Below are 27,875 nucleotides of genomic sequence, written 5' to 3' on the forward strand. Positions count from 1 at the left end.
CAGATGACATCCACCAAATTAACAAGAGTATAAAACCTTTTGTTGCTGATAAAAAAAAAAAAAAAAAAAAAAAATCTGCCTCTGTACAATTTGACTCTCGAGAGGACACTAATGACTTGTGACTTGAAGAAACTGGGTTGCTTTTTTTTCTCTCTCCCTGAGATGAAACCTTCTGTGCTAATGATGTTAGCTGGTATGAGCACAATGCTGATGTGGGAGTCTGTCATAAGGATGCATACAACAGCCCTTGCCCCTGGCCTCCTAGTCAAGAGGGATCTAAACATTCAGAAGTGACAGTCTGGGCTGTCTCATGTCAAACCAGAGACCCCTCGCTATCACCGGGTGTGGGGGGGCGGGGGGGTTGGCATGGCCGGGAATTGAGGTGGAGGGCTACACCAACACTCCTTTGTTTCTGGTGGTGTCACTCACGCACCAGAAAGAAGACACACTCCCTGTATCAATCAGAACCTAAGATGCACACCCAGCGCGCTTCCCAGATTTCCACAAAGATTGGATAATTCATAGCAAACAGGATGGTCAGCTGAGATTTCTCTTTACACAGGTATGCACTCGCACTCGGGGACATCTTTAAACAAGTTCCTTTGGAAGTCGAAGCAAAGTTAAGATTCGACTGCTGTGTAGACTACTTACAGACTCCTGCCTCTGACCGCATAACAACAGCATAACTGGTTACAGTTAGTTTAATTGGCTTTTGATATACGTTAATGCAACTAATCATAAAGGCCAGCTTGCTCCAACACGGGGCTGGCATGACACACACACACCACCCCGCCCCCTCCTTCTCTTTTTGGCTCCCACAGACGTAGAGGCTAGAAAGTGGAGTCCCTCTCTTAGACAGTGGGAGGAAAATTAAACTGCCAAAATTGTTTTCACTGGTTACAGGGGGTCTCGGGGGACCTCAAGGCTTTTAATTGAGCTCACCGAGCAGAAATTTGTATGGCTGCTTACAAACAACATTGATGTCTCCCTTTTACTTCTCTTTGGTCGCAGTGATAGATGAGGCAGACTGGGTGTGATTGTTAAGTAAGGTGATGATCTGCTAAATTGTTTGTTCTATATTTGTCCCCCCCCCCACCAGCACTTGTAGATCTTTAGAGAAAATTTATGACTGAATTGAGAACGATAGATAATTGAAACTCAGACTCTTTGTTTGGTGTTTTGTTAGTTTTTCAGAATTTGTGTGTAGGAGGGCAATGATTCTGTAATAAACACGAGTTCATTCAGTCACAAATAAAAGTAAATAAAGCCCACAGTTCGCCGTAGGAAAGATAATTTGTCTCACTGAGAAAAAGAGCAACAAGTCATGTAACTCAATTTAGTATTATTGTATCACTCAGTATAGTATAATAACAAAAAAGAGAGGCTGCCTTTTCGTTTTCTGCGCTTTTCTTTCTCCTGCACTTTTTTTTTGTCCTTTAAAATTTTTCCAGTGTGTCAAAACAAGCAAAGGCTACATGGAAACGGCAGCCCTGTGTAAATATTTATGATGTAACATCTCCATGTGAATAGACTTTCTTCCCAATCCATCCATCATTACCGGCATATCGTGAAAGCCCACCTCCCGGTGGCGGCTTAGGGCCTTAGGAAGCTCAGACAGGAGCGGCGTGTCCCCCTCTCATTCAAAGTATTTGTTTTTCTTTTGACTTGGGGCAGCCCAGCTGTGAGGGCATTTCATGTGTCAGCCCCTCCATTTTCATTCAGGGCTGACTTCAAAGCCCATTTTGCTCCATTGTTTGTGTGACGTGGCTGCTGGACCTGAAAATGCCCAAACAGAAAAATGCGATGTAGGTCAGGTGCCCCTGGAAAAAAAAAAGTGATTCTTATGGTCAAAACATAAAGCCCTGGTTACCGCCTAACACTAGCTCCTCTGCCTGTTGTTGCTCACATTCCTCTTTATTTGTTCACAGAGGAGCTAAATGGAAGTTAAGAGTAAGAATAAAAAGGCAGTACTTCAGAGTGCTTGGCAGAAAATCAATGTTTTAAGTCTAATCCTTTTTTTTTCTTTTTCTAATTTATAACATTCCACTCAGGAACAAAATGTCAAATAGCTTACTTGCTGAAGATGTTCGCTAAATTATATTAGGTTGGAGATTGCGCTGAAGCTCTGATATTTTTTGGCTTTATTTGCTCCCGCTGCTGCGAGGGAGACTAACAGAGAGACACAGAGTATCTGTTGGGGCCTGTGCGTGCACACTTCTTTACCTTGTGCAACGGTCTGAAATGTGAAACATGTCTTCATTTGGTACAAACAAAGTGGGATGAAGGATCTGCTGGAGTTTTTTCAGGCTCGACAGTCTTTAAGAATGTGAAGGTGCAGTAGATTTATGAGGTTGTGTGTTTGCAGAAGTAGGTAAGTCTACTGCCTTACCTAAGTGGATTACAAGGTTTTAGGCTTTTCTTCTTGCACAACTTATCGGCAGAAAATAGGCGTTGCAGACGTTAGCGAAATATTGCCACCCAGACTCTCATAACATTATCATTAGCCATGGAGGATTGCTGAAATGTGATTAATACATCACCATTTTGACAGAGTGAGGCTGAAAAGGTAATATGGATTATTACAACGGTTGTAGAGCTCAATACCGCCATCCAAGTTTATCCATTTATCTGCAATGATGAGACTCCTTTGTGTTGTATGGCATTGTAACATCTATCTAAATAACAAAAGATATCTCTCCCATACACAATTGTTGTGCTGTTAATATTCAGCCCATGCAACAATGCACATGGGAATGGAGTGCGGAGACAAAACTTGACTCAGAACGGGGAAAAGACCATAGAACGTTATGAGCATTACGAATCGATGCTCAAGCCTCTAGTACTGGCCACTTTTTCCTTGGCTTAGGTATCTGATTACCTTCAAACAAAAATATTGCTCCTGTATTGTTCAATTACAACTGGTTGAGTGCTGGATGATGCAATTCACAATCTGAGAGCTATTTTTTCTTTCTTTTTGTATACACTTTGTGTGTGTTTCATTTAGTTGGCCTTGGACGATACACGTTGAATAAATGCCATTTTTCTGCCGTTTCAAGTGCCTCTTTTCTCTCTGGATCCATTCAAGCTTTCAATACCTTTTCTCCCCCACTCTTCTCCTGTCTCTTTTTTCCACGAGCAGGAGGGTTTTACTTTACTCCTTTGTCATCCTAATTGATTGCATTAACCTTTTGAGTATTGAATTTCCTGTGCATCACGCCGAGCACAATGTGGAATATTATCATAATCCTTCCAAGTAATGGACACAGGGCAATCAACAATGCTTTAGGAAAAGTACATCTTTGAAAGATGGAGCGTCATATTATTTTCAGCCCAAAGACCTGGATAGAGTAAGACTTTTAAGCTTTAAGAAACTTTGTCAATAAGTGAAGTACGCTTGTTTTTAACTAGTTAAAGAGGTTAGGAAGGCTGCTGCCAGTGTTTGTTTTGCAGGAGGTAAAAATGTCTTGGCTTAATGAAAATTACTTGTGTCTAAAGACTCACGCAATAGACTTTAGATTCACTTAAACACAGTTTTATCATTTGTTAGTGTGAAAATAATTTTTAAAAACGCAGTTTTTTTTAATGTCTCAGAAAAACACCTTAGCAAAAGAGTTTTATTTTTGCCCGCAAGAAATAGGATAAGTGGTGGGGTATGACTCGACATTATCATAAAATTATCGCAAATTAACAAAATTACAAGGTTATAGTTGGGCTCACCATTATGTAAAGCACTGGGAGTTTCAAAGTTCGCCTTCCTGTTGGGATCCTGTTGTCCAACTATATGCACAATGTTCCTAACAGAGCAATTATATGTTGGAATTGGAGGGTCACTTGGTGTGTGAACACTGTTGTTTGTCATTGAGAAACAGTAATGTGGACCCAAAAATCAGAGTGACTGTCACTGTGAATGGCTTTCAGCAGTCCTGACTTTTCTTAGAAATCTCCATCTCTTATAGGCTTACTGTCTAAATCTGGAAAAAATTTAATTGTGGCATAAATAGCACGACAAATTTTGTGCTGGTTCCAGATATCTCGGAACTCTGATGTCACAACTCCAGTGATAGCGTGTTTCTGACTGGGACTCACCATTACATTGAGAAACTGAATGACATGACAGTTATTGCTAACTAGCCAGGTAGCATAACAGTCAGCTTAAGTATTTAGTACATTCAATTTATTTTTAGGATTTCAAAACAATTACACATTTTTGCTGCTCTTTCTAGCCAAGTTGCTTCTATCTTCTCATCAGATTTACTGTGTCACTGTTGGCTTTCCTCAGGTAGCTCCTCTAACTGTAGCGATAATGAACCAGGACGGTGTTTTACCTCAACAAAGTGTCACAAAATGTTTTTTAAGATGACACTTTGGTGCGTTGAACCAATGGCAGCTCTTTGAGTGTATGCACTGCCACAGAATGGTTTGCATAGATGATGAGTGGATGATTCTTCTGCCAAACTATAGCAAAAGTAATACAAGTGCCTATTGTTGAGCACTGCTAAGTTTTCAACTTGCTACAGTTGAAGAGAAATTAACACGTTATTGAAGGCAAATTATTCACTAATAACTCGAGAAAAACAGGCAGACATTTGGAAGAATCAGTCCAAATAGAGTTGGTTTCAAAGCATTATGGGGTCACCATGGCATTAATCACACGTTGAGGCAAGCTAGCCAAGCCTCACTTAGCAGGTAGCATTAGCAAAGCTAGCTGCCTGAACCAGCGACGTCGCTCCATGATTTCATTGGCTATCGGCTGCACTGCCATTTTTTTCATTCGTCGACGCCTGACTTCAGAAGTAGAATTTCTCTCAACTTTCAGTGCAAGCAGCACAAGCAAAGTAACGCATCATTATTGTCATTATTCAGTTCAGCAATGTGTGACGTGACACCATTCAAAGTGAATGAGAAGCGAGAGCACTGAAGCCTAAAAAGCATCCGCATGAGTCGGGCTTGTATTTAAATTCATTGTATTTAAATGAAATGCCTTCATTTAAATAAAATTTTTGTATTTACACAACTCATTTTATTGATTTTTAAAAATATATCTTTCATTTTGATATTAAATTGTTTTTATCTTTGTATTTCTATATACAAGGTGCCAGAGATATTTGAAAAAATACTATAAAAATAAATGCTAAAACATGCAATTATACAATATCAAGTTGCATTACTTAGTGATTGTTTATTCGGGAGTTTTGTTAGACTGACAGTGAATTAAAATGAGGACCCTAACCCTGCATTAAAAAAAATGTAATCCTATTTTTATGTTTTAATTTTAAAGTTTCATGTTGATGGGTCAGCACAGCCAAGCTTTTGTCCCAAGGTAACCCTGTGATTTAACACAGACTTTAATCTCTTTACCTGCTTTACAATAGGCTGTTTTGGTTGTGCAGTGGGGGTGTAAGTTGATTTTCCCTGTTTTCTTTTCCTTCGAACTATCCAGGGCAAATCTTTCCATATTGTGATATTATTATCTGTCTTATCTGGCTCAGAATGATATAGATAAAAATTTGGGCAGGGACAGTGAGATAAATGTAAATGGACATCATTGTATTCCTTGTATGAAACTGCACCTAGGCTATTTTAATAATATTAAGGCCCCAAGCCTAAAACCTACAGAAGACACTCCAAGGATAACAGTACAATAATTGCTTGTTAACAAGGATGGAGGTAGCCTGTTGGCCTATTGAGTTTAATCTGTTGCTTTAGCTATTTTATTTAAACGCTATGGTAAAGGAATAAAAAGTAGTTTATGTTGCAAGACCAATGTAATACCCATAACTGTCTTATAAAGGCTTAATGTCAGAAGGCTTTAGGGGAAGTGTCAGTAGAATAACACTGATCAGCCTTGAGCTTGGGAATTAGCGACAGCAAATCTTAGAGCATAACGTGACAACTGGGAGAGTTTGGAGTGCGCAGAAACTTTTGCTGAACAAGTTATTTTATGTAGCTTATTACAACTTATTGTATTTATTCTGAATATTATACCTGCAAAGGCCACCACACTTGATGGAGTGTTGCAGAACAAAAGCATGACAGTAACCTGCATTTAGTCAACAGCCGGTATTATGCTGCGTGTAGCTGAACATTAGTGGTAAGCAAAGATATAATTTTTTTCTTGCAGTGGAATGAAATGTTGTTGATCATCTACCATTCACGTCCCCCATATGTTTATCGCACAAACAGCCTAGTTGTTGTGTTGCTGACTTATACAGAGTGTTGTTTGCTTCTGTGTAAATATCAGCATAAATGCATTAAAGTAATTGATTGTTGAAAAACAGACAAAAACTGTTATCATGTTTCCCTGGTAACGGCAAGTATTATTTGGGCTGTGTTGATGAACTGAAGCAAAACACCCTGTAATTCATATCAACTCTATTATGTTTTTCAGCTCAAATAGGAAAAATCAATTGAAACAAGCTCTTATGCATGAATAGATGCTCGTTATGATCAATACTATTTTCACAGGGATGGTGCCTTTGAGCTTGATTGAGGCCAGCTTATACAAAGCTAGCCAGTGGTGCTCGGGACAAGTGTAGACACGCAGATATTCAGAGGGGATACAGTCACTATTTGGCCACATCTTTTGGTGCATCCCACCTGAGTTATATTGATCAAAACAGAATCATGTGATTGAGTGTGGATGTGGGTCAAAACATAAGTCAAGGTCAGTCAGTAGCACAAAGCATAATCCCAGTCCATTTTTTGTATTCCATCAGGCATCACTGGTATTCCACTGGGAACCTCTGTGCCCTTGGCATATGAAAACTAAAGTCCCCCCCCCAGTTCAATTATACAAACCCGTGAGCTTCAGAATATTGACATATCTCTGTATTCTGAAAATGTCATGGATAACGATCAGGCTGTTCACCAGAAAATGTTTCCACAGAAACCAAGATTTTGAGTCAAGATGTAGAACGTATTGAATTTGCAAACCGGCTGTAAGGTCAGGGATACCTGCCTGCAGGTGTGTTTGATAAGCACGAGAGCTTGTTTCTTCCAAGGCTATTGTTATCGCACATCCTTAGCCTCGCACGGCGTTCGCAAAATAATACATATCTTAGTGTAAACCAGGTGTTTTGCAGAAGCTGTGATAAGTGGGTTGAGTGGTGTGTAGAGGTTACATAACAGATCTAGTTATGCTCAGTGATCACTGTTAATTTCCATTATCACCAGCCCGTTGCACAGAGATAGACTTTATCCACAGATATAACAAATTGTAAAACTTGAGAAATGTATTTCAGTTCATTGGTCAGACAGAGCTGTCTAATTGCTGACTATTGTAAAGAGGACAAGGTTGTTAAGTTTTCTGAATCAATTAGGACTTTTCAAATTTAAAAACTAAAATAAAAAAAACTACACCTGACCACAGAACGTGGTCAACCGCTCGCGCAGAAAACATTTACCGCATGGGAGAAAGTGGCTTATTTCTGTCTTACCTGTTGCACTCCCGTTTGTTAATTTGTGGCGAAGATATGTGGAGAATTTCAAAGGCACAGTTTATCCCAGCGTGGAAGCCCTTTCTATGAGCTGCCCTTGCAAAAAGAATTGGCCTGCTTATTCACATACCTTAACCTGGCTCATTCACAAAAACATATCAACTCCCCTCCAATAAAGTGGACAATGTGGACATTATTTCTCCTGCTTGGTGTTTTGGTTGCTCTGTGTTTACGTGTTTAAAGCCTCAGTTTTGCTGTATGCAGCGACAGCTACAAACAGATCCTTAATTGATCTAATCTGGTTACTGCAAGCTATTTTCAACAGTTCCATTAGAAAACTCCCATCCTCCCCCACTCTTTCTCTCTCCCTTCACCTCCCACACTCTCTACCCCCCATCTGCCCTGACCTACATGGTTGTCACATGGCCCCGGCTCCCTGGCTTGGCATTTTATGGAAAATCTGCAGGAGATAAAGCCACAGGGTTTAAAGTGTTATCCCTGCCTGTCCTTTGAGAAGGGCTAAACACTGAATGAGGTGTTATTGCATCAATGCTGTTGGACACACACAGGCACCAAAGAGGATATCTTCCTCCCTCCTTCCCTCTCTCTCGCTCTCCCCATGTGTGTGTCTCTCCCTCTCTCTCCTCAGTTTGATTGGATTTAGTAGAGTGTCACCACTGTGACTTTGGGGGATTTCTCTTTCCCTGTCACTGTCTTCTGCATGCTTGCTTGGGTTATTTACTTAACTTGTCCAGAAAATGGACTGTGATCTGCAGCTTAACGCCAAAGCTAGGGAGAGACAAGTGCTTCGTGGTAGTTAAGATACGCTTGACAGGCACCTAGACACTCAGTTGACTCTCTGGCTTGCTTACTCCCTCGCTGGTGCTGAGGGCTTAGTTTTGCATTGTGACCGAGTCCCCTTCACACTGTTGTCTGCCTGTAAATTTTCTGCTGCCCTTGCTATTCAGCCAATTACAGCAAAAGAGCTTTAGTGATTTTTTTTCCTTCTTCATTTTTTTCCACCCTTCTCCCCTTCTCCTGGTGTTTTTATATATTTATTTTACAAGGGAATGACAAGCATTGCTGAAGGTTAAAAAAATGCTGAATTTCATAGTGCGTATAATGTCATCCTTTTTTATTCTGTAGCCGGACTAATCAATAAAAAACAGCTTCATCTTGTGTGGAACAAACACATACGGCGCAGGTTAATATAACTTCCTGGCCTGCTGCGTTTAAATTTTGAAGCTTTTGTGCTCCTGTCTCACGTTTAAATGAATGAAAGAACAAGGGGCAGCTTAATACAAATTTCAGTTATTTGTAAGCTTGTAAGCTTTCGCTTAATTTAAATATGAAAGATGCCAATATTCATGAATCCCAAAGGTGAAGCACATTCATAAAAATGAGCAGTTTACTTTTTGGAAAAGTGAAGATGCAAACCTTTTGTGTGGGACTTGAATGGAAGAAACTGTTCACCTAAAGTAAGTATTTAGTTAAAGTTTAAGATTGTCAGAGGTTTTTCCCTTTTGCATATATTTTAACCATTTGTTGTCCTCCAAATATTCCTCTGCTGTGTCCCTGGCCGCCAACCTTACTACTCATAGCTATATATTCAGAAAACTGGTTCAGGAATACACACCCTTAAACCTCTCTAAACAATAATGAGGTGTACTGGATTTCAGCGCATACACCATATGTTCCTCTCAGGTAAGGTTTCTAAGTTGTTTAGTTTCTTTGGCACTAGGTCGTGCTGCAAGATAAGATGCGTGTTAAAGGCCTCTGAAAGACTATCAATGCAATGTCAAATGTAATGCGGAGCCACAAAGCAGTTAAAGAATGCATCCAGAGTGCTCTGCCATGTTGCATTCTGGTGCTAAAATGACCAGAGCAAATATCTTCCCAAAATACTGGATAAGATAAGGCAGTCGGCACAGCTTTGCATCACTGTGGTGGTTGGTTGTAGTAACGCTGGAGCTATACTTGACGGGGTGAGTGCAGACTTACAACAGTCCCTCAGTGACCAAAAAAGGAACGCCACATAGGTTTTATTGTTCTATCTCTCATAAAAACAAAACCAGAAGTTACACAAGTGATAATTGTGCATAAAAGAAGTGACACCACAAAATGCGCAGTGTTCCAAAACAAGAGAACAGAAGAATAAAAGAGTCTTTCCACCAGTCTAAAATGAGCCACGCCTAGCAGTGGGAACGGAAAGCAAAACTGCTTAATGTGACAAAATAAAGACAGAAACACTCCAAGGGAAAGTTAGAATTAGGATCCTGAAAGATTTATGCCTCCTTTTTATTTATAATTTGTTTTCTTTTCCTTATTGGAATTGAGTTGCAACTGAATATTTGATGAACACAGCCTAGAAGTAAGGATGTTATGTCAGCAAGGAAACAAAAAGTAAAGAGAAACAACCAAGAAATGTATTTTGCAAAGTTCGCACTTTGGAATAAACTAACATGCCTTTGCTTTCACAAGTGGCTTGTTAATTGACTGGTGGGTGGGGGGAGGTTTGGGGGGGGGGGGGGGGGGGAGTTCGCTATCTGCAGGTTGTGCTGAGCCCTAGCGAGGCTAGCTGCGCCTTTCCGTATGCACCGCGCCGAGTGCTGGGTACTCTCCGTGCACAAAACACCATCTGCATTTTGCTGTTAACGCGCCTTCACATCCAAGGGAGGATTAGGAGAAAATCCCCAGGTTTTTTTCAACCAGTTGACAAATATCAGATTTGTCTCTAAAAAATTAGCTCCATCTATATCTCCCACCATATGACACACAAAAAAGATTATCTGTAATACCCAGCCAGCTTGGGTGGGGAAAAAGCAGATTAAAGTTTCAGTTTGGTCATATTTACGCAGCCTCTTCAAGTGCGAGACTGTCTGCAATCCACAGTCGACAGACCTCTTCGCAAAGAGTCCTCCCTTCGTGTGTACACCCACCCCCAAGCTTTACCTTCCAGAAACAAGATGTCTGCCTTGAAACAATTAGACATCATACTTAAATAATTCATCATTTCCCAGTGACTCTTTCTCTTCTACGTGTCCTTTAAACAGAGAGAGTGAGCTGCCAAAAGGGCTAAAGTGAATAACAGCAGCAGGTGCCTTTTCAGATGGAGCTTTGTAGTCTGCAGTGGGTGCTGAGCTGTTATTTTAGTGGCCCACTGGTGAGGAGCAGGGGAGGGCTGGGAAATGGACCTGCTAGCTGACCCCCAGACCCCAGAGCTGTCCTGTTAGCACTCCCCCCTCCGCTCCACGTTACCAGGAGTAACTCCTGGCTTAAGTTGTTTTTAAAATCTAACAACGCAACATGCAGCTGTGTTTACCTGTGAAGTTTAAGAACCTCGCTTCCTAAAAATAAACTCCTTTGACCCTCAAGGAGGTCGTTTGTGTCTGCAGTGACAGATTGTAAGGCTGGGCGTGCATGATTATAACACATCAGCATGCATCAGAGGGATTTAAACATACGAGTAAGATGCTCCTCTTTAAGCCTCCACTAAGTCAGTGTGTTCTTCCTGACCATTTCATTATCAAATACATAATCATCATCTGCCGAGGACAGAACCGAAGGCCTAAGGCCCTACCTGGTGTCCTGGATGTTGACTTCCTTGCTTCCGCTCAAGACCACTGCCCCACCCAGAGGTTGCTTTATGAACACAGGAGCCCCATAAATGAAATTAAGGTGTCAATTAGTCAATTACAGCATAATAACTCTGAGGGCAGACATTTAGAGACAAAGAGAACCTCAGCTAAGTTCATTTCCTCCAGCCCAGGAGCCTAGCGTTTGGCACACGTCACTCCCCACCCAGACTCGCTGAATAAGGGCCCCAGTGCTCTCCCTAATGTTATTTTCCCCTGGATATCTTTTTTGATCAACAATTTCCTTTCATGGGTTTGTTTTTCAGATGCAGGGGATGCACTTTTTCTCTCCCCAATTTGGCTAGGGAGAATTTTATAATTTAGTAATTAAAATCTTTGTTAGGCTTTAGAAATTGCAACTAATTGAATTTAATGGGAAGATGAATTTCAATTTTATTTGATTAGCAAGACCCCTGGCATAGGTATTTATGGAAAAAACTCTACAAAAATATGCTGTGTGGGCTAAGATGGCATAATAGAATTACAGATAATCGGATTTCACTGTCATGAATTTCACTCTAATTTCACTATAATTTTCCATTAGATAGCTGGTTTACAAATATTTGCTCATCTGCGATGGGAAAGGCTATCTGTCTAAAATGATTACCGAGCGAGCCTTCAGAAATATGTCCCTTTTTTTTCTCCTCCCTTTTAAAACCAGATTGCGAGGGATCAAAATTAGGAAGATTGCATTATGGATGTCTGCATCCGGGAGAGCAATGGGGGAGATATGATGATTACGGCCGGGGGATGAAAGCAGTGTCAAGAAAAATGTATGACTGAAAAACATAGGCCTATTCTATCTACCGAATCTCTGCTCTCAACACAGTGCCGCCAAGCAACATGCTATATCGTGATTCATGTAATATCAGCGCCCCAAATATACCTTCTACTTTATACACGTTAATTGCTTTCAAGTATGTACCTTTAATGAGATTTTCATTGCGCTTTTCCTAGCGTATGTATGTCAACGCATATACAGCTACACAGCAATTATGAAAATCAAATGAGTTTCGAAGGAATCATCGTCATGAGTCATGCAAATGATGATCATCAAAATGTGGTGTGTTGCGATCATCGCTGTTGTGGCTGCATCTGCGTGTAAGTTTAATATTCCGCTCCTTCTCCGCTTAAAAAATAAATATATAATGCAATATAAACAGACGTGAGAGGGAATAATATTCCACATCATAGACAACCTCGAGGAACACTGAGGTGAACTCTTGTTGAAAAGCCTCTGCTTCAGAATTAAGCTTTTACACGTTCAATTTCCTGCCAATTTTCAACAACATGACAGTGAGTATCAGGAATAAACTTGCTTCATTGTCTGCTGAAAAACAAACCGTTTTTAATTTGTTGTGTTCAAACTTTAAGACGCAGAGTCGGAGAGGTTCACGCCGGACTGTTGCTCCTTCTGTCTCTCACACCCCCACCTGTGCACTCCACCCGTCATGACAGACCCCAATACCCCACGCCGGCTCACACCCACTCCAGCCTATTCGCTCAGTCACTTTTTTGCCCCCCGAATTGCCAGAGACAGCAAGAGGGGTTCAAAAACACAATCTGACTTTCGGCAAAGGTCAGATTTCTCACTCGGCATGTCTCTGGGCTTTGGGCACAAAAGCCGCTGAATTCACATCTTTCAACTGGGCAATAGCTTTTGTCCTGGGGAATGGAGGACTCGGAGTGGGCCCTGCACCAGACCAGCCCCTCCTGGAGCGCACGGTCAGGGGCAGCCAAACGTCTGGCCCCAGCGGCCCTTTGACTGATGTACCCCTACCATGTCACATGCATAGGAGCGCGCGCACACACGCTCACACGCATACACACTCCACCTTGCCCTCAACATTCTCCCGCATGCACCATACAATACCCTCACGCCACATCAAACGAAAAGCCCCACAGCTCCTTTTGAAAAGTAATGGTTTCGCCCCCAAAGATGGCAGCTCGAGGGTCCAGAAGGCTGTAATGCATGGACGACAGACCCTGCCTCCTGTGGACATTGTTACATGAATAGAATTCACCCTGCACTCGCCCCCTTGATATCAAGTTTTTGAGATACTGTGGAAGTTTTTATTGTTATGCTCCACCTATGTGAGACAAAAAGCATCACAGCATTAGAGCCAGGCAGATGTTCTCACCACTTCAAAAATTTTTACCACATCAGTGGCATGCGATCATTTTTAGTAACTATTATATTTTCAGGTTTCAATCTAGCAATTCACACGGGCCACAAATCCATTAACAACATATATATTTATTTATTTGTACGGAGACTGACACAAAAGATTTTTATCCAGCAACAGAACAAAAGAGCGGTCGCCAAGTCAGGTCGTGCACAACAAAAACAATTCGATTTCATTAGATCCCGGGCTAATAAAAGTAGTATTTACAGTACAAAGTTAAATCGAGGGTGGAACCTTTTGATAGAAACTCTTTTAAGGTCATTTTCCTTTATGTGGGTTAGGAAGGAGGAGACAAAGCCTTATTTTTTTCCATTATTAGCCAGGATGAGTCATCATAATTTCAGAATCAACCAAAACCAGTTTTATGTACATACTTCAGACTAACAGCACTCAGGAACTGAAGCCCGACCTATGTATTATTGTATTATGGTCCAAAGCCATAAAGTTATTCATTTCCTCTTTTCTGTGTCCAGTAAATGCTAGTTATACAACACCTTTATTCAGAGTAAACCTGCCGTGGAAAACAGGAATATCCAGTTACCTTTGAAAGTTGAGACTTTCTTGTTATTTTGTGTCGCTCTGTAAATTCCACATTCTTGACACACCACCATGTTTACAGTATATGGGCATTATGTACAAATGGTCCCGAGGCGCTTTGCATGCTGCTGCGGAAGAAACTGCCAGGCAAATAAAGGGTTTGTCTTATAAAGTATTCATTGTCACCTGGTAACGGCCGTCGTTTATCATTTCACCTGAAATTACAATGAAAACTGATAGCTTATCAGAGGGAGGGAAGGAGAACCAGAGTGCTCTGAGTGAGAGACAGAGAGAGAAGCAAAGAAAGTATACCATGCAGGGCTGAAATGGAGAGGATTGCTATATTGTGAGGGAGGGAAAGAGTTATTCGCTTTAAGCTAAAGGGCTGGAAAATGTATTTTGTGAAATCTTTTTCTAAGCTTAACGCTTCTGTGATAGACATGAGGACAAGCATATTTACCAAATAGTAATGTGCCTGGCTTTATCCTGCCCTTTGACTATGTACACATCAAACATATAGTCTATGATTTAATAAGTGAGGACAAAATTGTGGAAATATTCTTCCACTTACTGTAGTTGTACTTTATATATAGAACGCTAATTAAATATGTGTTTAAAAGCAGCTTTTACATGTAGTCACACTGCATTGGATTTAAATAATTAGCCTCAAAGTATAATATGTTTTAATAAACGTATACTCTTATTCTCTAGAAAGCCCTTTTTCTTTTTCTTTTTTTTTAAGTGTTGTGTGCCCCCCCTTCGCTCATTTGAATAGAGGCAGTGGAGGCTCCACCCAAGAGAGTTGAAAGGCTAGAAGACCACAAAGATGGAAAGGCCAGCCCACTGAGGGAGGGAGAAAAAAAACTGCTCCGGTTCCTCTGCCATAATTTCCTATCAGCCTATTCAGACAACATCACCAACAGCTTTGTCTGTGTGTGTGTGTGTGTACGGGAGCAAAGCAAGAGAGGGAGGCAGCGCACGAGAGGCAGAGAGAGAGCGCCACAGAGAGAGAGAGACAGAGCAGGGAAGGGGGAGGCTCCATATTCTTTCACCTAACCCCCCCATCACCGTCAAACCACAGGAAGGAGGGGCCAGACCCTAAGCTGCCAATCAAATCCGCTCGTGGCAGCCGGCATTATCTCAGCAACAAACTATTGACAGATTACATGTCAAGGAGTTTAGTGCTTGATTGAAGGAAGCCTCTTTTTTTTTTTTTTAATCTAGTTACTTTTCCGCTGTATTCCCCCCCTCCAACAACCAACATTCGAATGACTTTCTAACAGAGTTGAGTAATATTATGAAAGTTACATGTCTGAGAGGATTTAACTTCGACTTCCCTGAATATGGTGAGTACTCTTCTTCTTTTCTGTCTTTGTCAGATGTGTTTTATTAGCTGACAGTTTAAGGTGTGCCTTTATCTCTGACTAAATATACAGAGAGGGGAAGTTGTTCATGATTAAACTATGTGCCAGCTCGTACGTATACCCAAGTGTTGCGACACCATTATTTATAGCTCTTTGACAGTGCCCAAAGGTGACTGCAGTATCAAATATGATTGCCTGTTTCCTCAGCACACGCTTCATGACACTGTGTTACATTCAGTACACATGTGAGGAAAGTTCACACAGCAAGTTTCATTTTCTCTTGACAGAGTACGTCTCTCTTCTAGAGAGCGGCACAACTCCCTGTCAGCCTGTTTTTGTTTCTTCTTCTCTTGCTTATTAGTTCTTTCTTTCAGCTATACTTTTTTTTCTTATTTTGATAAGTCACAGTTTGAGTCTAGAAATAAAGATATTGGTTTGGCACACACGCAGGAGCTGGCAATGCCATTAGGGTAACCTGAATGGCCTAAGGGTTTGTTGCTAAGGGGACAAAGCAAACAAACTGTTGTGTTGCTTATGTTTTCCACATGTAAAGGGAACAGCAGCAGTGTTAACACCTTGCCAGGTACTTCTAAATAGTGTACATACAGTGCACAGGCTATTTTCATGCATTAAACAGATAAATTAAAAGCATTAGAGGTGAGGTAAAACTGTAACCAAACGATCCATTCGTTTGAGTGCTTTCATACGATGATTCTGATTCATTTCCCTTTCTATACACACACACACACCTGTGAGGCAGGTTTTTTTTATAAAAACCTGTAGCTGCCAGGTTAACATCAGTGATTCTGTGCGTACTTTTAGAAAGATAAACTTGTTGTGTTGTAACTGGATTATACGTGTAAGCGTCACTCTCCTCACCACTTATAAGACGGGTTTTTTTTAGTGGGATTTAAAAGAAGTCACATTTTATGGTCACATTTAGTTCTTTCTGTTTTGCGCGTGCAGTGTGTTCTCGTGTGTTTTCCATTCGCTTGCACACCAAGTGGTGTCTTCCTTTCATTGTGTGTGTGTGTGTGTGTGTGTGTGTGTGTGTGTGTGTGTGTGTGTAATAATACTCTCAGTATATTTCATTATTACCACATATACATGTTACTGCTCGGTAACTGTACATCAAGTTCTTTTAGACTTAATCGGTCCTCTTTGATCAGTCTTATCGACCCTATTTTTAAAATGCCTTATTTTAAACTCACTTGGTGTGAAAATATTTAGCAGACGTTGTGGTATTTTTTTTTTGAGTAGGGTATTTTTAAACTGATGTCAGTGTTGTAAATTACAGAAAGGTTACCGTGAAAATATATTTATTCTTTTTTTGGTCTTTTTTTAAAATATTCCCTGAAAAAAAAAAACTACGCAAGTCATATTTCGAGCGAGCTTTGCACGAGGCTGTTATTTTTAATATGTTTGTCAGTTATGTCTGTTTTTATTTTCATCCTCTTCTTTTTTTTTTTTCTTTTCTCCTTTTTCACGGCGCTGCGTTGCACTTCAGACACTTTTGGCACGACATCGGCTTTGACTTGTGCATCGCAGGATTAATGTAAATTAAAGATGTTTTTTGCCTTATCAAATAAAACGCTGACAGACTGTATAGTAGACCACTGTGACCACAGGGTTTCACAAACACTCAGGAGAGGCAGACAGGAGAGAGCTCGGTTATTATGTCTGGTTATTTAAGGTGTCCTGCATTATCGTTTGAAATAACAACAAACAAGTTCAACTGTTATTGTGACACACCCTAATTTCAAACTTTTCGTCAGCTTGGAAAATGTTTTTCTCCCCTCTTATGAGTCATAATGTTGATTGCCTTCTCCCTCACTGAGTCGTCTCATTAACCCTTTGTGGCCCTCTCCATCGTTTACGGCCCTCCACAAAACTAGGATGAAATGAGGGAGAAAAAAACAAGCCCAGGTCTGAAGGCCCTCAATAACCTTTTATCACAATTTAGCAATAACCCGAATCAATTTGATGTCTTAAGCAATAAAATATGCTGTTGCACTCCTATTTCTGCAGCTCCTTGGATGACAGTAAATTTACATTTTTTAATTAAACTAGCTGGAATTTTTATTAGGGGGCCGGGCTATGCTAATGGAAATGTTGTGTACAGCAGATTAACAGAGTTTTGAAATAAATTTAACAGGGAGACGTTTGGAGGGAAAAAACGCGAGTCATTGTCTTTAACCTCTTTCGTGCCGATTTCTCCTGGGGGATCCTTGTATTCTAAGGAGCCTTGTCAGGGAAGAGTGCTTCTCAGCAACGAGGTGATTAGTATCGCCTTGTCAACCGAGGAAAAACACTCGCATTCTGCACATTTATTTATTTAATAAATGTTTAAAATTGTACCAAAATGTGAGATTTTTCTTATTGTTCACTTATGTTATTTGAATGTAATGAGACCTCACTCTCTGCTACTGAATTTAGAAATAGATGTGTGTTGTTTAGGGTTTTTTTTAAACGGCATCTGTTTTGTTTTCTTCTCAATGTTAAAAATGAAGATATTTTATTTTAGCATTTTACTGTTTATTTAAAAAAAACTTTAAAACAACAAACCCCTTTTATTTTTCCTTACCCTTTAATTCTTTTTAGATCTTCAAATTCATTTTCTCTATTTTACAAAGTGTCACATGCAGTAGTTAATGGCAGCGTATAGTGTTTGTGTAGTTTTATGGTCCGCTCTCGGTATTTGATTGATGTTATGCGAGGCTGTGTGCGTTATCCCTGGTTTTAGCAGAGTGGCAGGGGTAGAGAAGGGGGGACACAGACAGCAGACAAGGGCAGGGAAGTGTGTGTGTGTGTGAGTGTGTGTGTGCACGTGCACGCTGGTGTGTGTGTGAGTGTGTGTGTGTGTGTGTAAGGGTGGGGGGGTGAAGAAAAAGAGAGGGACAGCTGAGTCCTGATTGAGCCTGTGCCCAGTCACCAGACACAAACCACCCAACACCATAATTACCTTAACCCCCATCTTTTAATACACAAATCACACCAACTGGCCTTTTTTTTTTTTTTTTTTTTTGCCTTCACCGACAGGAAGAGGAAACATCAGAGATCAAATGATCAAATAAACTCCAGATGCACGTGGGCTGCTATGCATCTTGCCGCAGTAGCCAAAGTGTTCAGGGCTACTTGATATGGGCCAGGAGTAAGGCAAGTGGCATCACCACCCCCTTTCTTCACTCCTGTGCACTCATGCAGTGGCCAGCACCTAATTAAAACCTCAAAGCTCCCCGTCACCAATCTGGAGTAATGGCCTAATTAATACTTGGTGAAGAAATATTCCAGAATGATAAACAGGTTGCACCTTGGGTCTTCATTGCCTTTATTATCTAAAACATAACTTGCTAAGTTTTTATTGTCACGGATATTGCGTGTTTGTGAAGCTGCTGTACTCAGAATAGGAGTAGTGGAAATCCTGAAATATCCTTCGTAATTATGTTCCCTCAAAATGGAAGGCAGTCACTTATAAATTATACTGTAAATTAGAAAAGCACATAAAAGAAAAAAAATAGTTTTTAATATTTCCCCCCCTCACACACATTTTTATCATCATAACCAGGAGAAAATAAATCTTTTTTCTTTTTTTTTTATCTCTCAGCTGAATGTGCCGTGTCATGTATTCTGGTGCGCAGCAGATTCAGGAGAGATGCATCCAGTAACTTTTTCCCCCCCTAATCTTACATATGAAATTATAATTTCATGCAAAGCGAGGGAGTAGAATAATCTCTGCTTGTTGATATGCTATATAAGAGGGGAAAACGGGGAAAATGAAGAGGTAATTAGCAGAGTGCAAGACTTTGGCGCATTTGTCTGAAAGCATGGTCTCCACTGGCCATGAATGAATTTGCATGCTTCGCTTATCGGGGCGCACTTATTAGGCCAGCTGAAAGAGAGATTAAGCCGGCACAAAATGTGGTGACTAATCCCTTTAAATGTGGCAGGGGGTCTTTAAGGTGTGAAGCAGGCCGTACGTAGGTTAGTGGGCATGGAATGTGGCGGACCGCAACTTCCAGCTGAATGTGTGTGAAAGCAGTCAGCAAACGTGGGGTTAACTATCTAATGACAAGGACAGTGATTGACATGGGTAATAGATTAATTGTCTATCTCCTCACCCTCTTATCTCTGGTATACATACAGCAGGTGGGGTCAGACTGGTTTGAGATAGTAAAAGAAATACTTTGCATAGGCCAGTATCAATTGTTTTCCTTTACATATATATATATATATTTACCACTGAGTAAAATTGTTGGCAAGTTTAGTCAGTCATACATGTACGGAAAAGCAAAGCATATAGAGAATAGTAGGTGCTGAAACAAATTGGTCTTCACACCTTGCTGCTGCTTTTTAGTGTTGAGTTTATCTCTCAGTTCTCTCAGTTTCAGTTTTCTGTCACCTTTCTCTTGACAGGAATTCTGGGCCTGCCGGGATATCTCTGATTTTATTTTTGATTGGAGGAAAAGAAAAGAAAAAAACAAACAAAACAGGAACAAACATTGAACCTTTTTTTTTTCCCGTCACCTTCACTGCGAGCAACAAAATGTTTGCTCTGCTGGGTTACACAGCCAATACTCCTGTCCTCAACCATAATTGACTGCAAACAGAAGCGTAGTGACGTTTAAACACTGCCCTGCTCTGTCTTTTGTGTCACCGACGCATCTTCCGCACGGTCCCCAACCCGGCACCCCTCGAATCCAGCTCCCCTTCTGCTGCGCGCGCGCGCGCGTGTGTTTTCATGTGACATTCTATTCACTTGGGTCAGTAGCAAGCAGCACCAGCAATAATTACTGTCTGTACATGATAAATCTGAAGCCCAGCTGTTCATTTCTGTCACAACAGAAAGAGAGGGGGAAGGAGAGGGGGAGAGGAGTTCAGGAGTATGCAGTTTGCCGGATTTCTTTCTTTCTTTTTCTTTTTTTTTTGCTGGGTAACTTGATAGGATTACATGATTCTAGAGTCCACACCTGTTAAGAGGCTGTTAGCAGAACAGTTGGCAGTCCCGTAGTCACAGCTTAGCCTTTTTTCTGTCCATTCTGTATCGCCTTCAGGGGATTTCACCCTGCATGTATGACGAGAGTGTGTTTCTCCAGGCTCCTGCCTCGGGGAGGAGCGAAGAGGGGAGAGCGCTCCTTGTGACACGCGAGCGGTGTATGTTTGATGTTAGAGTGCGTATCCTACGTTTGTGTGTGTTTGTGTGTGTGGTGCGCGCGCGCACGTGTGCGAGACCGGGTCGGCTGACATCTCTTTTTTCCCCTCCCTCTCCGGAGAGATGTTGCCTGCCAGCAGTCGTGCTTCCCTCTCCCAACCTCAGTCGCACCGGAGCCACCCGGGCAACAATGTATATACAAGTAACACGACAGCAAACAAAGAAAAGAATTCATTTTGGTTTGTTTCTCACAAGGGTGTTGGCAGAGTCGCAAAATGCCCAAATACAGGTTAAACCAGACAATTTAAATGATGAAGGGTTAGGTTGAGACGTTTTGTACATATTTTAGGAGTGCCAAAGCCGTGCTGTCAATTAGAAATAGTTTTGGAAGGAGTGGAGAAATGAGTAATGCATAAAAATTGTTGCCTGTTTTCGCTTGTTCGGTTATTATTAAAGTGGGGAAACTGTCCGAAGCAGCACGCTCACGTATAGGGAATACAGTCAGAGGGAGAATTGTTGACAGTCATCAGACTTAGAAAATGACATTACAGTAGGGTGTTTGGTGCTTTGGTGCAACGTGTCTCACTGCCTTATTTGGCATTCAGCAGCTACCCAGCTCTTGGGCTTCGTCACTTTCTGTGGGCCCTCAGCACCTGTTCCCCCTATTGTACCGGAATTTTCTATATTTGGCCAGAAACTGGACTCTCTCAATTTGTGTGTAGATCACTGTCAGTCTGAGAGCAATAAACTCCATAATCTTCAAGGTTGTTTTCTTGTTTTCTTCTGCCGTTTCTCAGTTTTGCTTTGCTTTGTTTTTTTCAGACGACAATAGAAGAAAACATCATTCAACTCGGGAGGACTGCGAAGCGTTTCTCACCAGGGCTTTTAAATGTCATGCTGTCCCCTTGCATGTTATTGACACGTTGCGCTGCCAAAAGTGCAAATTATCTAGCCTCTCGAGCGCAGGAGAAATAAAAAAAGAGCAAAGTTAATAGATATCTTGGGCTAACTTTTAATTGTTCTGATATGTAATCGCTAAATGACAATAAAAAAAAGGAGCAGGGCCACGTTAAAAGCTTTATCTCTCCTGCTCTGTGCCCAAAGTGTCATGTCCATAACAGCACCACCTGATCTACAGAGTAAAATAACCGCTAAGGCTTATTGTTTGGACAATATTGGAGCCCCCCCCTCCCCCGCCTCCCTCCCCCGCCTCCCTCCCTCTTCAACACTCACCCCACCCACCCCCGCTCCCCCCGCTGCTCCTCTCCCCTCTCCCTTGATTCATTTCACCCACTGTCCTCGGCTGCTGGAAAATGGCGTTAATTTTTTTATTACCTGTTTGACTCTCCAGCCTTATTACTGTAGCCCCTTAATGTTCTCTGTAACCGTGGAAACCAGATGAATAAATGTCCGCCAAAGAAAATGAGATGATTAAACAGGTCACCCTTGCAAAACAAATTCGCTTGGTCGAGCGCAATTTGTGTACCAAGCGGCTGTCTTAACAGTTTGCTAACAAGGGGATTGTTTGCCAGACTAACTGACAGAGAAGGGAGGGGCGAGGGGGGGATGAAGATATCGGGGGAAAAGGGTATGATTGAAGAGATAATATTTTAGATCACTGTGTTATTTTGTCTCATCTCTTTATTTTTCATCAGAGTGGGAAGTCTGCAAAACGGGTGAAGTTTAACCTTCCTTTGCCGTGTATTACTTCAATATTAGAGAGACAGTCAGACGCCGCAGAAACGACTGTTTTTTTTTCCGGCTCTGCTGTATATTTAACCAGCATTTACAAGTAAGTCTAAAGCAGCCATCCATATTATTGTCAGAGGCATTTGGTCTGTGATCATCCGCAAGTGCACCAGCAAATAGAATTCCCCTCATTTATGTGGCAACCAATCATTACTGCTAATTGTCCTTGAGGCCATCTGTATAGAATGGCTCGTCCTCAATTGGTGTTGGAATGGTACTGGTCATGGATTTACTAGTCCAATAATGATACTTAACTCCTCCATAGTCAGCGCAACCGAGTCGCAACTGCAGTGATAAACATGAAGGAGGTTTTCTTCTCAAATTAAACAGTAGCCCGAACAGCATCCTGGTACAAAGTGTTACTTAGTTTCTTTCCCATGATGCTCCCGCCCTTCCCTTCCCTTGTCCAAGTGTAATGTTCTAATATAACTTGTTTTAAGCAAAGCTCCCTGACAGCCATATGAAACGTCTGGTGTTTTCATCTGGGAAAATAAGAGAGTAGGTCGGGCAGATTTAGCCATGTAAGGATAGGGCAAACATGCAGACTTGGATTAGAATCAGGCCTGCGTTGCCATTCTGACCACAAATCATAAATGTCGGAGACATGGCGGTGGTGTTGTTTATGGAAGGATGCCACGCTGCGCCACTCAAGGGTGTTGCCTGTTTGCATTGATGCACCACCACCACTTACTGCCTCTCGCTTTAAAACAACTTCCGCGTCCCACTCAGCCCAGCCATTTTGTCCCGTTACCAAAGCAGATCCCAACTGTTCGCCGCAGCTTTAGCCTCAAGTTTAAGCAAAGGAGGGGCTGTTGCTCAAAGCGGGACTGTGGCTTCTCTAAGTCGTTTGTGCGACGGAAGATGGCGAGCTAGAAGTTTTTCCACTGACTGAGGGGGTATTTCATCCCAATACGGGGACACTATAGCTCAAAACTGAAAAGCACTTATGCATTATTGATGTTTTAATTTGTGCAAATGCCCAAGTCTTTGTTAAGTGATTATAGTGCTAGGGAGATAACAGGGGAGCTGCTTCTCTATGAAACAAGAGCTCGCTCGCTGGCCGCACTGGGAAGCCATTGGACTAAATCTAACAAGTCCACGCTCCCACTCAGCGGAGGGAGAGAGAGCGAAGCGGGGGTTGGTGAGGGAGTGACGAGAGTTGACTCAAAAATATCAACGTGTCTAAGATAAGGAAAAATTCAGCCGTTGATCTTTTGTCCTTATTTCAGCTACACCTCTCCTGTTTATGATGTTGGGTTTATAGGTCTTTTACATCCCTTATCAAAAATTATTTGATGTAAATACAATGGAACTGACCTGAAAAAGCCCCATGTGTAAATAGTCCTTGTGGCACAGTAGAAACTGACCTTGGGAGAAGAATGCAAAGTTATAATGCTTGCAAAACAAGCCAATAAAATAATACCCCGCTGAAAGAGGGGGAGTTTGGGTAAATATAAAAGAGGAGAGAAGCAATTTTCTTTTGCTGCAATGATTAACTTAGAACAAAGGTTATCAGGGATGACATTTTTTTAAACTCTGTAATTTATGTAATCACCTGCTACACTTACCTGCCAGATAATCAGTGATGGTAGAAAAGGTTGAAATTTTCCCTTTGAAACAAATGTTTGTGCATATATGCTGCGAGCTGAGCAAAAAGCATTTTCCCCCCATGTCCCTGTGGAGTCAGTCTCCAACTACATCTTAGATCATTGTCACCAGCACATAGAAACCTATGTTTCCTCTATTGTGCCATTTGGTGTCTGTGATGCTTGTCCAAACTCAGCCTCAGCCTGGCTGCTCCCACACCTGCAGCTGTTCACACAGCTTGCCTTCCTCCAGCACCTAATGCATGTATAACCTGTAAATTATGCTGTATTCATTTAGCTCAGACTGCATTAATATGGGCTCTATGAATGTCAACCCATGAGATAAGTGTCTTACTTTTGGCTTTGGTTTCTGTATTAGTCATTCTCTTTTGTTCTCCGGCTTTATTCTTGCTTTATTCTTTTGGAAAATCTGCTTGAGTGTGTGGAACCAGGCTTTGCCTTCTGCTTTGAGGTCCCTGGTGGAGGTAAAACACAAGAGCACGCGTGTGCACATGGGTACACACACACATACACCCGTACACAGTAGGCTCTCAGGCTTCCCCAAGCATTTACTGCTTTATTAAGCTGTCTCATGAACCCACTACCAGAACATGAGAATACAGGAAAAAAAAAAGAAAAGCCCATATTACTTAGATGATTTGATGTCATTTGTGGACTACAAAACACTAGGCTTTATTGTGTGTGCAGGGAGAAAGAGCGGGAGCAGGGAAAAAAGAAGTTGGCTTAGAAATTCAGAATTTCAATTAGGGTACGTAATCTGAACCTGCCGGCTTTGATAGAGGCTTTTTTTTTTTTTTTTTTTACTAAGAATACAGCAGCACTTGTAAAACATTAATTAAGCAGGCTTGTTTTTTTAAAGCATGGAGTAAAGTGTGCTTTATGCAGTCCTTTTCACTGAACAAAAGGCAGTTACCTCACACAGAGGCCTGCTTCACCCAAAACCATTTGGAAAAAAGGGCAATTTGAATTGAAGAAAAACACAAAAGACAAAAAAGACAAGCCACTGAGAGTAATGTTCTGAAAGAGATGATATCATATGAGAGCGCGCAGCCTTTTGCTGAAGAATAGAAATGTATCCCTGCCTCAGTGAAACCTAAGCTTGGTACAGGAAAACGAGCCCCTATTTTAATGACTTTCTACCTGACAGATGACTTTAGACTGCCTTTTGGATCACATTGCTCTGACTTTGTCTCTTACATCACCAAATCATTGATTATTAATAGTTTATATGAATTGTTAATTCGTGGTAATGTGAGGTTTTTTTTTGTTTTTCTTTTGACAACCGCCTTCTAAATGTAAAGAACTAAAATAGTGTCAAACATACATATATATGTATATATGTGTGTGTGTGTGTGTATATATATATATATATATGTATATATATATATAATATGTGTGTATATATATATATATATATAATATGTGTGTATATATATATATAATATGTGTGTATATATATATATATATATATATATAATATGTGTGTGTATATATATATATATATATATATATATATATATATATATATATATGTATATATATTTTAAAATTTAGTAAAAAAATGTACTAAATTTTTTTCATGGTGATGGTTTGTGGCAAAGCCATAGTGCTTCTGTTTGTAGAGCATGAGTCCATTTGCAATTTCAACTCTTTTTCTGGTTACTGTGGCTATGTGGAAGTGAAAGCTGACATGAACGCTCTAAACAACACTGATTAGCATTAAAGAGGATTACAGTTCATTCACACGCTTTGGTTTTATTTTCCATGAATGTATCAAGATAAAAAACAATGCTGTATATTCCCAATAGATCATTTACTAAGTCCTGGAGCAGATAATAACCAAGGTGATTCTTTTTTTCCACCTATTATAAAAATATGGTTTTATGGTTTCTGCTTCTTGGAATTTATAATAATAAAAAGAAAAAGCAGCAGAAAAGGATAAAGTCCCTGTCCCACGTTTGCACATGGTGCTGTATATGCATTGTCCGCAGACTATTGTAAATCCTCTTGCAGAGGGTGATGAGTACACATACAGATGATACATTAAAACTGCCATAACTCGCACACCCAGCAAAGCTAAAAATCAATTGGAATGGATAGTTAAGCTGGCCCCTAAAAATCAATGAGCAATTCATGTCCTTGATCACAGAGTGTCATTCCTCTCAATGTTAGAGGCCGATGAGGGCTGAACATACACACAAGTACCACAAGTACTGACATTCAGCACAAATAGGCAGAAAACATGCCCACGCATTCTGTGTACTGATACAATGAAGTTTACAGTAAATTAAATGCACCCTTCAAGGACACGATCATTTTAATGTACTTTTTAAAAGCCGGTTTCAAATGCGCTCACTGTAAGACAGTGTCGTCCTTTTGAATGTTTAGGCAAACACGACTTAGTTTTGCAACTTTTTCAAACATACACTGTGATGCCGTTAAATGAGGTTTGGGCCACATATCGAAAATAGCAGGGAGTCAAATATCAAAGCTCGTTTTGTTGTTTTTAACCATGCAAAATGTTGCAATCCAACGACATTGTACACCAAGCCTGGAAAATAGAGATGACCTTATAGCCATTACATGGTGGGGGCAGAGACGCACTCACGAACACACACGCACAGTCACAGTCACCGGCTTCCATGTAGGAAGAGTAGAGAGGCGATAAGGTTAGCCAAATGAAGAGGATGAAAATTCTGTTTCAAAATAGCAATTTTGCCCTTATTAATGCCATTAGTGTAACAGTCATAATGGATCAAATCAACGGATGACCGAAACAACTCCCCTGTCTCTTTGCTATGACGGGATCACGTCGAGAACAATTTAGGCATTTTGTGTTGATGAGTGAAGTTTCGAGTGCTGTAGCGTCCTGCAAACCTCCCCTGAATTATGCCCATAGTTGCCCGCTTTGTCGTTTCTCCTTGTATGTCTTCCTCTTACGTCCAGTTTTAGTTTCTTTAAACACACACATATCAGTAGAAGTGACCCCTTTGTTGGGAACTACTGTATTTTTAACCCTGATTTAGATAATGACGCTGTGACAGTCATTTTTGCTCCTGGGCCATTTGCTGCTTTGAGGCCTCTCTTGTCACTCACACTTTGTATCCCTTCGTTACCAATTATAGCCACACTGACCAATTCAGAGGAACGCCACAATAGAAGCTGTCTCAGTGCAACACTGTATGTTCAGCTCCGAGTCTTTTTCTTGTCTTTTTGGACCCTTTTCACTATCCCCTCCCACTGGCTGTGAGTTAGCAGTTGCTTGACCTTAACAGGTGGTCCTCTTTTTTACTCTGGTAACACTGAAAGCGTCATTCAGCCTCAGATTTGGGGAGAGGGCCTTCGAAACAGTTGTCGCCTGTCAGGGGGAAGCAAAGAGTCATAAGAACCGGTGGAACAGTTGCTCGTCCCCTCGTCGAGGTGGGAAATTTTCCGGCAGCTGTCACTCGACCTCTTTACCTCGAGTTTTTTTAGGAGGGGTATTTTTTTTTTCTCTCATTTCCAATAAAGCAGAAATGACTGTTTGTGGCAACTGCAGGGGGGAGGGCGGATTCCAGTGCTGTGTCCTGTCACTCAAAATCTCACTCGTGTGTGTCCTCCTCTACACGTTTCATCAGCCGCCAATCACGACACGCACGTGAGACGTGTCTTCGCTTATATGGTTGGACGGTTTCAGAGGCTCTCTTTTAATGTTGGGTATCATAAAACTCTTGGTGTTTGGCCACGTAAAGGAACAAAATGATACGTTTATTTGCCTCTGTTTTCCTCTCTTCTCAACTGCACTATGCCTCTCTCTCCCTTTCCCTGTCTCCCTCGCTCCCCCCTTTCTCCGCCTCCCCCTCAATCCATCTGCATCATGTCGATCTGTCAGACTGCCAGTGTCTGTTCCAATTAGATTCCACTTAATACACGTAACCTCGATTAACACGCAATCAAGCCCAGATAAATCACGTCCTTTAAGTCCCCCCTCTGCCTCTCCTGTGTTGCTTTGCATTACTCAGTTTTTCCCAACAAGCTTGCTTTGCCACAGTCGCCGTCCCGATGTATAAAATCACACACTGACTGCACGAGCAGGTACCCTTACCAGATGTCTTCAGGGGTGACGCTCCACTTTAGAGACGAGTGATTTTTTTTTCTTTTTCTTGTGTCTCACACCTGCCGTTTCCAGCAATGTGGAGTTCCTCCTGCGTTTCCAGCAGACGCTTGTTGGTG

The 27,875-nt window shown here is 41.2% G+C and overlaps 1 protein-coding gene across 8 annotated transcripts in view; it reads left to right on the plus strand.

Moving 5' to 3' along the window:
• Window positions 1–27,875, plus strand: part of casz1 (castor zinc finger 1) — a 171,346-nt gene that overhangs the window by 80,515 nt on the left and 62,956 nt on the right. For 2 of the 8 annotated variants that reach the window (XM_082518221.1, XM_082518222.1), the window contains exon 1: window positions 14,676–15,140. The exons of the other annotated variants lie outside the window; for them this stretch is intronic. In XM_082518221.1, the coding sequence (XP_082374347.1) occupies window positions 15,092–15,140 (49 nt within the window). In that variant the 5' untranslated portion in view covers window positions 14,676–15,091. Of the gene's footprint in view, window positions 1–14,675; window positions 15,141–27,875 lie in introns of those variants that run through there. 8 annotated transcript variants of the gene reach the window in all.

This window comes from Aulonocara stuartgranti, assembly GCF_965226115.1.
Source record: "Aulonocara stuartgranti genome assembly, chromosome: 20".
Lineage (NCBI taxonomy): Eukaryota > Metazoa > Chordata > Actinopteri > Cichliformes > Cichlidae > Aulonocara > Aulonocara stuartgranti.